Raw genomic sequence first — 12,613 nt, forward strand, 5'->3', positions numbered from 1 at the left:
TCATACACAAATCGTAAGTGAGATGACTTGTCACTGTTTACCCAGTCTGTGACAAAGTAACAAAGGGTGTCAACATGAACTTATGACAGAAGCGTCGCTCGTTCTCCGAGTGGTGGCGACCCATGTGTTTGTTTTAACATGGCACTCGATCTTCCTTGTCTGATACATTTCGTTGTCACACTTGCGCGAAATCAGTAACAAAATAAAAATTACAAACGAAATAGAAACCACCACCACCACCACCAACAACAACAACAACAAAGACAACAACAATAGGGCTACTTTCGATTGGGGTCTCAGATGGGAATGGTTTGTTTTCTTCATCTTGATCAGTCCTGCCTAAGACGGCCACCTGTCTTATACGGCCACTTTTCTTGTTGATAATGGGTGGCCGTCTTACACAGGTTTGACTGTATATTGTAAAGTGGGAAATTGGAAAGAAGGTATTTACTTTGAAATTTTAAGCAAATCCAATTCTGCAATTGAGAGTTATGTTTGTTGATAGTGTTTCTGTTCTAGATTCAACAAGGAAATCATTACATCTCTTACCTTCATCTCTGTTGGAATTACCATCGTTGTCTGATGGAAATTCATTTTGGGTCATATCAAAAGCTTTCTCTGAAGTAGGTCTTGCTTTTCTTTTCTAAGTTGTCACAATGTGCACACAAGTCAAGAATTAGTGATCACAGATGGTGAAGTATTCAACGGTAGATCAAATAGTGATGCAGTAGTAGTAGTATAGGGTTTTACGGCGCTCGCAACTGCATTATAGTGATGCAGGATAAACGTAAACTTTGAACCATTTTTCAATGTCCCTCTCAATTTCAAAGCCCAAAGTAATCCAGAAAACTCTTAAGCAAAATATTTTAGCCAATAAAAATCAAGAAACATTCTATACATATTATTATATACATATTTACGTGTCTATAATACACGCAGGTCGAGAGGCTGTGGAGACAATTTACATCAACAGCAATGAGGAGACTCCTTTCAACTTCTCCTTTGTGGAGGACTCTTGCCATTCAGAAGGTTATGCCTCACACATCAGGGTACAGCCGATGCATGGCCAGATTCCACCAAAGTCAAGGTAATTATTGCTCCGGGATTGGTTTGGCTTGTTGTTTTTTTACCATCAACACAGCAACATTTTTTTTGTCATTAAGGTTCATGGGTTTTTCGGTCTTTTAAAAATCTTGCAGTCCCTGATGAGTTGGTGGATAACAATTGAATAACACATCTTAAAGTTTTTTTCTAGATTTGCATGTATGATATTTACTCAATTATGCGTGTTATTTCTGTATTCTTTTTTTTTCTTTCTTTCTTACCATTGGTATACCATGAGCGGGCTACTGGGCCTTCATAACAATTTACATATGTCTAGTTGGATGTTAAACTCTAGTGAAATAAAAAAGCAACAACATCAAAGCAGATTTTTACAGCATTAAGAACTCCTACGGCATTGTTCAGTGCATATGTTCTTTTTTTTTGTTTGGGTGTGCAGCAGTCTAATTCTGAATGTTTTTAATATCTATTGTATCAGTACATAATATTCACAATTTTCCCTTGTTATTTTTTTTCTTTTTAGTGTCCCAGTCGACCTGTTCTTCTCACCGACATCTGAAAAAGAAGTCAACTTTAACCTGCGCTGCGTTATACCTCGGAAAGTCGCTCCAATAACACTGAATGTGAAGGCAGAGGGGTATGCCATGAACAGCATCCTGCAGTGCGAGGATTCCACCGGCAACAGAGTGGAGCTCAGTGACAGAGGACTCAATCAGATCAACTTTGGAGAGGTCAGTTTCTCACTTTAGCATTTTTCCTTCAATGGTGAGCTGCAGAAATATACGAAATATTAAATAAACTGTGCCGCTACTGCCACTCACCACAGCAAGGACTATATCAAGTTAATTTTAGAGAGGCCAATCTCTCAGCTTTTTCATTCAATAATGCTGTGTAGAAGTGAAGCTTTTTATATCAGTAACTTCGTCAGATTACTTTGGAGAGGTCAGTAATTTATCTATACAGTCTAGCACGAACATTGGGCAAGTAAATTGACAGGATGTGGAAATCTTTTTGTTATGCACCTGTTTAAAATGCAAAGAATTTGAATCTTTTTAATAATTCGGAACCTTTTAATCTGTTTACTATATGCATATTTCACTATGTACTTGTTCACTATGTGCATGCTGGGCATTTCGTGAGTCGATGTTTCTGAGCTTTCATAGAATATTTCTGTTCACATTCTCTCAATGATTAAGAATGGTTTTCTAGCTTATGCTACCTTCTATTTTTGTAACATGTCTTACTGTGCTCTGGTTTACAGGTTGAGGTCAATGAGAATGCCATCAGACATCTGTTCATCCTGAACTCTGGCAAGTTCAATTTTGACTACACTTGGGAGTTCAGCGACAACTCCATCGGGAAAGATGCCATCACCGTCTCCCCTGATAAAGGCGGAGTGATGTGTGGGGAAACACAGCAGATTTCTCTCATGTTCTGTCCAAGCAAGAGAATGTCAGTGCGAGGTTGTGAAGCAGCACTCAAGGTGGGTACTAAGAAAAGCTGTAGAAAATTTTGTCAGTCCTCACCAGAAGGAGTGGTATCTTCTAATGATACTCTCAATTATGTTGTAAAAGGGGATGGTCAAAGACTCTTAAAAGGTTTTTAAGGAAAAGGTATGGACATATTTCCTTTTGAAGTTTAAGAATCACTCTTCTACATCTTCAAAAAAAAAAGTAATAAAATAGCAATGAGCAAAACATGTGAATAGACGCCTTCTCCAAAAAGTTTCATATCCCTTTATAATGTGTAACTGACAAATGATTACCTAGATACATGTCGAAACAAATACCCAACTATTTATTTACTTTGGGTTTCAAAGAAAGTGAGGACATCTGCTCAGTATATCTGAATCTGTAGAAAGTTGGGGGATTATTGTTTGCCTTTGTATGTACTTTCCAGGGGATTTAAATATCTGTACAATTTTTATTTTATTTAACTTATTAGTACTGCAGTCCTCAACTCATGAGCATCCTCATTTTTTACAAAAGTTTTTCCTTATTAATTGCCCTTCTTCTTCCACTCAGGTGGCCAATGGGCCGACCTATCACATCAGTATTCTTGGTCTGGGAGTCACCCCAGGCCTCCACTTCTCCTTCCAAACATTCAACTTTGGCAACTGCTTCATTCACAAGACGGGTCTGGACCTGCCCACTAAACAAGCTGTTCTCAGAATGACCAACAAGGACAAGAAAGAGATCAGGTAGGCATTCCATTCTTGAGTCTATCCAATTGTAAAAGATACTGCGATATATCTATTCCGTTTCATTCAGTACTGAGATTATTTTTTTTGTACAGTGAAGATTTCTTCGTAAAATTTTACATGAACATTATTTCACTTTCCTTCATTCTCCAGCATATCCTAATCATCATGATCATCAGCATCATAATCAAGCAACATGATGACTGGCATGGACCCATTTTGACTTGTACATTTATTCAGTACTCAACAGGTTTCATGATTCTAGATGGTCTCCATTGTCCCAGCTAACTTGTCTGACCCTCAAGTTTTTCTCTCTCTTTCTGCTTCATTTGCTTTCCTATGTGCTTCTGTGTGCCACATCAGTGAGTGTACAAATTAAAAATTCCTCTATTGTTGTCTGTCTATTTAAGTTCTAATGCTTTTTGTTTCATTGTCTTTTGCGAAGCAGGCCTTTGGTATGGCTTACAAGGATGCATTTATATTTAAAATGCAATTGTTCTTTAAAATAGAAATTTCAGACCAACAGCACAACAGAGATTATTTCAAATCTAATGTATCAAATCTAAAATTGACAATATCATCATGTCATATTCTTTGCCCATTCCAGTGTGGACTGCTTGTATGAAGGGAGTAGCGTCCTCACCTACAAGTTTGAAGCCTGCGTGGTGGCGCCTAATGACACAGTGGAAGTGCCTTTCACCTTCTGCCCCCGCCAACCCATCAAGTACCATGAGACGGTTGTCTTTGAGATCAATGGACTGTCCAAGCAAAAGGTGGAGTTCTATGGCACTGGCAGTGAGATGAAGGTAAGCAGTTCCATCTTCCTAGAGCTTCTAATAATAATAATAAATGACATTTATATAGCGCTCAACCCGAATAAAGTACACAGGCTCTGAGCGCTTTACAATACAGTACAACATACAACAGTAACATGAAACGTTGTGTTCTGACTAAAGAAAATTATTCCAAATACAGTCAAACCTGCGTAAGTTCTACTTTGTTCTCACTTCAGGATTGTTTCTTTTCTTTTTTTCTTAGAATTGGAAGAAAAAGGTATTGAGCAGCAATTGAAAATTGTTACCTCTATATTCACATAAGGTAACAGGTTGTAGATTCTCTATTTTGTGCGGGAACTTGAAATCACTGTCTGGCACGGGGTGTTTAAATGCATTAATATTGATGTCACTTGAGACATATTTTATATTTGGGGGGGGGGGGGGGGGTTCTAAAGAAACAAACAATTTAATTACTGCTGGCAACGAATAAATATTTGAAACATTTAACCATAGGCCTGCTGATTCTTTTCCTTTTGCTAGCAAACATACATAATGAGTGATTAAATAATATTTCATTCATTTAATTTTCTGTATATGAACATTTGTAATTATGTAGGCTCCTATATTTGTCTTTCAAAACTTGTGTAACCCTTTCCTTGTTCAGATTGAAGTGGCTGACCCGAAACAAAAGAGTGTCAATTTGGGAGCCAGAGTTGTTGGGGACACAGTCAAGAAATACATCCCCATTGTGAATAACAGCCCTGCGCCCATCACCTTCAATCTGGCTCTGACACCGACGGAGCCAGCTCTGCAGCACAAGGAGGTTCTGGCCATCAGCCCAAAGGATCAGATAACCCTCGATGCTCGTGGGGGAACTACGAAAGTCGAGGTCTGGTTCAGACCCAAAGCCCGAATCCCTCAGTTCACAGAAGAGGTCAGTCGGGCATTTGGCCTCATGCTTGTGTCTGATTCTTCTTTTTCTTCTTCCTTTTCTTCTTCTTTCACTCTGTTCTGTTTATTTCATTTCTGAAAGAAAACCTTTACTTTCTTTATAAGTTACCTTTGTCTCTTTGATAATTTCGATTTGATCTGTTTTCAAGAGTGTGAAAAAGCATGATGAATGCAATTAATAACCATAGTTCTAGAAGGGAAACTCAAAAAAATAACAAAAACCATATTACATTTCATGATTTCTTTGTAAATATAGTGCAGTTGTGAAATTATCAATTTTGTAGAATTATGTTATCCTATGATGTTAGATTATGATTTATCATTCTATAGAATTATGTTATACCGTGATGTTAGATGAATTATCATTCAATCTATTAAATGGTTATTGAATTTGTAGGGTATTTATCATCTGTAACGATGGTTCAATTATTAGAATTACTTTTTAGAGTTTTTGTGAGATTGTGATTGTCTTTAAATCTCGTTCATAGTTCATCTTTTGTCCTGTCTTCCAGGTTCTTTTGGAATGTGCTGGAATGTCCCAGCCTCTCTTTGTGGTCAAGGGATCTTGTCTGGGCATGGAGATCTCTCTGGACTCCGACTCTCTGTCTTTTGGCACGGTCTACCAGCGGAGCAGCAGCAGTCGCAAGCTGGTCATGTCCAACACTGGAGACATGAACACCAAGTGAGGACGGCATCCTGTGCACATATTTACTTTCATTTTTGTTATTCTGAAGTTGTAGGGGCCTTTAGGATAGTGCTATGTTATGGAATAAACACTATAGTTTTTTGTTGCCATTCTAATACTTGAATAAATGGATGTATATGACAAAAGTTGTTATGTGCCAGATCTGAAAATGTTTTAATTTCATATAAACAAGTCATGTTTCTTGTGTGTACATATCAAGCTATGTAGAGCTGTCCCCGTGGTTTTATGCACCCCGCATAATTTAGCAAAATTTGATCATTTTATGCATAATTTCTGATTATTTTCCTTTATCATTCTTTGTTAAAATTAACAGAATCGCATAATGTCACATTTTTGGACTCAGTTTGCATAATTTCATAATTTTTCTTGCATAAAACGATGGGGACAGGTAGAGCAGAATACTTGGTGTTGTGTGCTGACACAAGGGATTTTTTTTTAACCTTTCAAGCTACTATTTGACAATTGAGTTTGTTCTTCAGAGAACACCTCTAAGTAGAGAATCAAAGCAACGTTCTGTTACTAAAGGCATTGTGAATACTGAAGTATCTTAAAAACATGTACTTGCAACTTTTTTCCTGTCTGATACATAACTGGTTTTGACTTGAAACTTTTCAATCTTCGTCCTCAAATATTTTGTCATAGTTGTTTGAATTTAGTCCAAGTAATTACAATTAGGTGACAATGGGTGCAAAAATCCAAATTTTATGTACTCACTTTTGATATTTAATTAAGTATGAAAATATGTTTTACAGCAACCATGATAGTGAATATATGTAAACTCTTTGAATTACGTTAGAAACACAGTCACATATTTCAAAGGCTGTCAGATTATCCTCTTTTTTGTTGTTGTTGTGAATCTCTATCTTCATATTTTCATTTCACTGTGCCCAGTACGTGAACTTCTTCCAGACTAATCTTATTCTCTCCTTATTTTGGCGAATACCACTAATACGTACCATATAACATAGATTGGCATGGAAAAGAAATTAAGGAATATGTAAATCTCAAAATAATTCAGAGTTATTCCACCCACCTGGTAACATTGAAATGTCATAAACTATGAGATACTGTATCGTACAATAGGTTCCGTTGGGACGTAAAGCGCTTCAAGCCAGACTTTTCCATCAGCCCTGAAGAAGGCTACATCACACCCGGCATGGATGTCACATTTGACGTGGAGTTCCACCCACAGAACATCAGTGGAGATGTCAGATATGATGTAAGAGATCGTCCAAAAATTAATTTAACTTCTTGTGTGTTGGAATCCCCCGTAGAAGGTCTTTGGCTCAGTTTACAGCTTGCTTTACTATGATGTCAGTTATACTGGTTTGAATCCCTTGCAAAAGATTTTCTGTAAACCTTGGGCTTTTGGAGAGGTTTTCATAATTCTCCACCCACTTTAATTAGTCACATCAAAAATGGATATTTAATTAAACCTACAATAGTTAAAGGTGTATGCGTTAGACCCAAGCACACTAAATTAAATCCTTATTTTTATTTTTTGCTTGTTTGGATCTATGTGCGCTCCCACACACACAGACTCACACAGTACATCCTGATACAAGGACATGAATTTGGAAAGAAAATAACTTTTTTTTTTTTGTTTGTGACCAATGAATGGAATTTGTGAACCACACAGTCAATTGTACCCTTTTTTTTAAAACTCTAAATTAAAACTACCTTAACTCTATTGTAGTATAAAAGTCTACAGTGTTTTAAAAAATTGTGTAAATGTTCTGGTGTGCATCTCTCTATATCGTGAATTACTCTCAAATGGTTTAAGCAAAATACCAAAATGGATATTTGATTTCTATTTTGTATACTTTCCTTCTCAGAAACTGAAATGCCTCTTAGACGGGGGACCTCACAAGCCTGTGACACTGACGCTGACAGGCTCGTGCACAGGCATTCCACCTGTCAAGGAAGTTCAGAATTTCCAGGCCGTGGTGCGGCAGTCAGACACCAAACAGTTGATGATCCCCAACAAGAGCAACCAGCTGTGGAACCTCAAGCCCATCATCGATGGAGAACACTGGACGGGCCCCATCACCTTCATGGTGGAGCCGCAGCAGACAAAGGGCTACGAGCTCACCTACAAGCCACTCACCATGACCTCCGAGAACAAGAAGCACATGGTATGGGAGCTTTTTAAAAAGTTTTAGTAAGCGTTTTATGGCACTTGCAACACAAGAACGTCATATAAGTGCCTAAGATTAGAGGTGTTACAAGAGAGTAACAGACACAAAAGAGAAGGAGGAGAGATCAGGACGATAGATGTTTGATAGGAAAGAAGGAGCAAACAACCCCAGAGCACCCGCCAACCACCCACATGGAAACTTTTGACAACAAGGAAGGCTAAAGTTTGAAACAGAAAATGCAATAATGGCAGTAGTAATGATAGTAGAAGAAGAAAAAAAGGAAGAGAAGAACTGGGAGAACAAAGCGGATGAGGGTGTACGGTAGATAAGATGATAATCTATGCTGACAGAAAGAGGAAAAATTCTATTTTAATGGCTATTTGCAACATCCAAGGACTTGTGGTTCTATGTCAGTCACAGGTAATTTTTTTCTTCCTTCTTAACTAGACATAGAAACATGTTTGTTTTTAAAAAAAAAAGAAAAGTAGACACAAAGTCTGTATAACTTTGCAACACTTTGTTCCTGAATTTTGTTTTGTGAATTGTACTGCAGAGAAAGGTATTGGCTTGAATAAGGTTCAGAAAACTTTTGAATAAAATAGTTAGTATTGATGACAAAACTATAGTTGGTTTAATGGAAGTTGTGATAATGGCCAGATTTTCTGAGATCAGGTGTCTTGATAATGAGTTGAAATTCTAATGTATGATGCACTTATCTCAATTCACTTATGTCATTGGTGACGGTATATCGGATGCTCATTGCAAGACTCGGTCATATGTCACTTTTCAAAATGGTGTAGTAGAGTCTTAGGCAGAGCAGTGGACACGTGTAACAGAACTTCTTTTCCCCAGGGCTCAATTTTCTTCCCGCTCCCGGATGGCTCAGGCCTGCTGTTCAACCTGACAGGCTCATCGGACCCACCTAAAGCCACTTCCAAAATCCAGCGGGATGTGCCGTGCAAAACTGGCTACACTGAGTTGCTCACTGTGACCAACTGGCTCAAGAAGCCTCAAAGGTAAGTGTAAATCCTTGGAATTCTGACAAAATGTCAGAATATTTTAGTTGCAGCATTGGTGAAATGGTACATGTTATTTTTTCTCAGGGACACAAAGGTCACATTTTAGTTCTAGGAAGATGCAAAAAATCTGAAAACTTGTTAGTTAAAAATATTCATACACTTCTTCTTCCTTATTGGTATATAAGTATTTAATACTCTGCAGGGATTTTTCTTCTTTTTGTCGAAAGATATTATCTGACTTTGTATATTTTACCGCTGTCTGCAGATTCAGGGTGCGAACAGAGTCTCTTAGGCCGGACAAACTGGACCCAGGGACATCAGTGAAAGGCCATGAATATGTGGACGTCCCAGCCAGCAGCAAGAAGGACTACAAGCTGTCTTTCTACGCTTACAGAGAGGGGCAGACCATGCTCAAGGTTAGCCACCCTCTCTTCTTTTGAATACATGTGATTGTAGCCTCTCAGTGTATTGCAGTACTACTGAAGCTTATTTTGAATTGTTTGCTTCCTTTTATATTCTTTTATAGTGCAAAATGAAGGCCTGTTGCACTGGTTCTTATTCCAAAGTTTACACCAGCAGATAGATGGAGCCTGGGGCAATAGTCTTATGAGACACAGAGAGCTTCATTGCTTTCATTCTATTACGCTACATTTTTTCTCAGTTCAGTGTTCTGTCAAGGGACCAGGTGCCCCACCTCTAATTTATGCAGTAATATTTAAAAGTAAAAGCACAGACTCTATGCCGAACAGAAATTTGCAAATATAACAACCATAAAATGTTTGCTTCCAGGTGACATTTGTCAATGAGCAAACTGGGGAGTACCAATTTTACGAGGTGACCTTCCGCGCCACAAAGCCAGGGGTGATCTCAGCCATCCAGCTGTCGACGCCTGTGCGGCAGAGTGTGCCTCACACGGTGACGGTGGAGAACCCTCTGTCCTACCAAGTCAACTTCTCCATCAGCTGCTCTGTGCCGGAGGTCCTCATTCCCAACCAGCTGGCAGTGCCGGCTAACTCACAGGTAGGCTGCGTCTTGCCTGTCCCTGTGGTTTTATGCAACAAAAAATCTGAAATTATGCAAAAAATTCTGAAATTATGCAAACCTTCCCTTTATGGCTTTTGTATATCATCTCATTTTCTCTCTCTTTAAAAGCCCATAATTATGTTAATGTGTTCCTCTTAATGAAACTTACTTTGAAACAATTCTTGTAAATGCAGGGTCACTTCAGCTTTGAGTACCAGCCTTTGAAGGTTGGAGAGGTGCAAGGACGCCTGGAGCTGAACTGCTCTGACCTGGGTCTGTACACCTACGACCTGACTTTGACAGCCACCCCTGGAGCTCCGGAGAAAGCCATCTACTTCAGAACTGGCCTGGGCTCCAGTAACATGCAACTGGCCAAATTTCTCAACTTTGCCAAACAAAGGACTGACTATGTCTGCAAGGTTTGTGTCTCTGTTTTTTCCCCCAAGATCTAAAGAACCTACTATTATACTTTGTGGTCAATATCATAGTTTGCTGTCCTTTTTGATGCAGTATAAATAGAATTCAAAACTCTCTTCTTTGCTTTTTGGCGAGGGTATTCTTATTTCGGAGGAAGGCTTCAACCTTGCCTGTAAAGGCCAACCTGGGATGAAAGGGATACAATCTCCCAGCAGAAAGGCCGAGATGCTCGATAAAAATTCTCCCTACATGGAATTTTAACTTGGGTCCTACATCACGTGGAATTGTCCATTCCTTTTGTAATTGACCTATGCAGATTTTTTGTCATGAAGTCAATAAATTTTCTAAGATATCCATTGTCATTGCTGTTTCAGATTGATAACTCCGACTTCCATGTAGACAAGTCAGTGGCCGCAGCGCCTGGCTCCACGGGAGGTACAGAGGTGGCCTTGGAGGTCGTGTTTGAACCATCCAAACTTGGAGAGCAGAGGGCAATGCTCTCCGTGACCTCACAGCTGGGTGGCGAGTACGTCTTCCCTTTGTTTGGAACCAGCACCGCTCCCAAGCCTCAGGGTCCTTTCATAGTGAAGGCCGGTTCTACCACTCCCATCATGTTCAGGAATGTGTTTAGCTCAACCACTCCCTTCACCTTCCAGGCAAGTAGAATCCGTTGTACATGATGCAGGAACATAAAGAAAGTCCAAACATTTTTCACATTGATAGTCTATGTCTCCTGTGGTCAGAATAGACTTTAGAAACTTTGTTTCTAATGATTACGATTACCGGTAATAATAAAAAAGTATTTTGCTGAAGTCTTGTTTTCTTTTCCTTTACTTTGCTCTTTATCTTCGGCAAGCCGCTCCCAGCCTCAAAAAACAACAACAATTGCCTACAGGGTTTTTTCGCATGTTGTTGGAATTCACAGTTTTTACCATTTTTAATTTAAAGAAATCTGAAAATATTCAAGTTGTTCAAAAATTTTTAAAGAGGCAAAGGGGTGCTGTTGTATCGGTATCCAAAAATAAAATTCATATTGCGTACTAGTGTTCATCACTTTTCGAAGAATTCACACAGAACTTGCTATGTTAAGACATATCTCTGTGTGTTGTGATAAAATGTAGACAACATGATCCACGTCATGTATAAAGCATTTTGGTGGTGTTTTCTTTGACCTTGCGTCCTGCACCACAGGGCATTGGATTTCAACTGCACTTGAACTTAAAGAAATTAGATTGATTATACTGGTAAACATCTAGGAGAATGTCAGACAACATTCATGACACTGGGAGACTTAAATTGTGAATTCAAAATGTTTGCAGAGAAAATGAGATGTGTAGTGTGAAAAAAGAAAAAGAGCGCGCCCGAAAAAATCTTGGTGTACAGTAGTCCAAATCTATCAGTTGTTCGTATGTTGCCTGTTCTCAAAACATTTCTGTTCTTTGTCTTTTTGTTAGGCTTTTGCTATTGCTGAACTATAAATTTGTAAAGACTTCATAGCACATTGTCATGTTCTTGTAACCTTTCTTTGATTTTTGTTCTTGTTAGGTAATAGACTATCTATAGACCTATATTTTGTCTCAGCCTTGGGTTTTTGCTTTTTCAACGTTATATATATTTAGAATCCATATAAGCATATTTATTTCATACTCATATATATATGTGGTACCTTTTTTTTTCAGGTGGACAATCCACTGTTCCATTTGACCAAACAAGGGGAGTCTATCAGGGCACACAAGGACCACCGTATCGTGGTTGGATTTGATGGCAATGACAGCGGCTCAAAAGCAGCAGTGATGGGCAAATTGATTGTGTCTTGTGCTCGCTCAGCTGGGGGCAATTCGAATGTCCAGTGGGTGTTTTATCTGAAGGGAGTCACACCTTGAGCACTCATTCATGAGGAATCTATGCTTTTGCATGCTACTGGAAAGAAATCAGCTTTTTTTTTAGCTTTACTGATATTTGATAAATGCATGTTGTAGACGGCCTTTTCAAAAGGGGCTAAGCAAAAGAAAGTTGAATTATTTTGTTTTCCTATAATTTGCACCTCTTTCTATTTCAGGAAGGATATGAGAAGTTTTTGTGTTCGTCGTCATATTATGTTCTGTAAAGGAAAGTTAATCTTTTCTTATTTCTCTGTGATATTGAAATTACAATACTTTGAAGTGAAAATAAAAACTGACTTGTAAATGTTACATTTTTCTTCATTTGACTCAGTGCTTAAGTGTGAAGAAAGCAGCTTTCCTGCTTTTTCAAAAGAAGCATATTTTTTATGAGGTACTGTTAGTGAGGGGGTACTTTTTGCAGGTGGGGGGGGGGGGGGT

General features: G+C 38.6%; 1 protein-coding gene across 1 annotated transcript in view; it reads left to right on the plus strand.

Annotated features, from left to right (window-relative positions):
- The window catches only part of LOC101849868 (hydrocephalus-inducing protein), a 113,415-nt gene extending 100,809 nt beyond the window's left edge, over positions 1-12,606 (plus strand). Inside the window, exons 89-103 of the mRNA XM_035971743.1 lie at positions 807-1,087; positions 1,586-1,793; positions 2,324-2,545; positions 3,087-3,262; positions 3,870-4,068; positions 4,703-4,972; positions 5,502-5,671; positions 6,779-6,914; positions 7,531-7,830; positions 8,686-8,849; positions 9,118-9,268; positions 9,642-9,872; positions 10,070-10,294; positions 10,667-10,948; positions 11,972-12,606. Coding sequence (XP_035827636.1) covers positions 807-1,087; positions 1,586-1,793; positions 2,324-2,545; positions 3,087-3,262; positions 3,870-4,068; positions 4,703-4,972; positions 5,502-5,671; positions 6,779-6,914; positions 7,531-7,830; positions 8,686-8,849; positions 9,118-9,268; positions 9,642-9,872; positions 10,070-10,294; positions 10,667-10,948; positions 11,972-12,175 — 3,219 coding nt within the window. The 3' untranslated portion in view covers positions 12,176-12,606. The remainder of the gene's footprint in view (positions 1-806; positions 1,088-1,585; positions 1,794-2,323; positions 2,546-3,086; positions 3,263-3,869; positions 4,069-4,702; positions 4,973-5,501; positions 5,672-6,778; positions 6,915-7,530; positions 7,831-8,685; positions 8,850-9,117; positions 9,269-9,641; positions 9,873-10,069; positions 10,295-10,666; positions 10,949-11,971) is intronic.
- The last annotated feature ends 7 nt before the right edge of the window (positions 12,607-12,613 follow it).

This window comes from Aplysia californica, unplaced genomic scaffold, assembly GCF_000002075.1.
Source record: "Aplysia californica isolate F4 #8 unplaced genomic scaffold, AplCal3.0 scaffold00490, whole genome shotgun sequence".
Lineage (NCBI taxonomy): Eukaryota > Metazoa > Mollusca > Gastropoda > Aplysiida > Aplysiidae > Aplysia > Aplysia californica.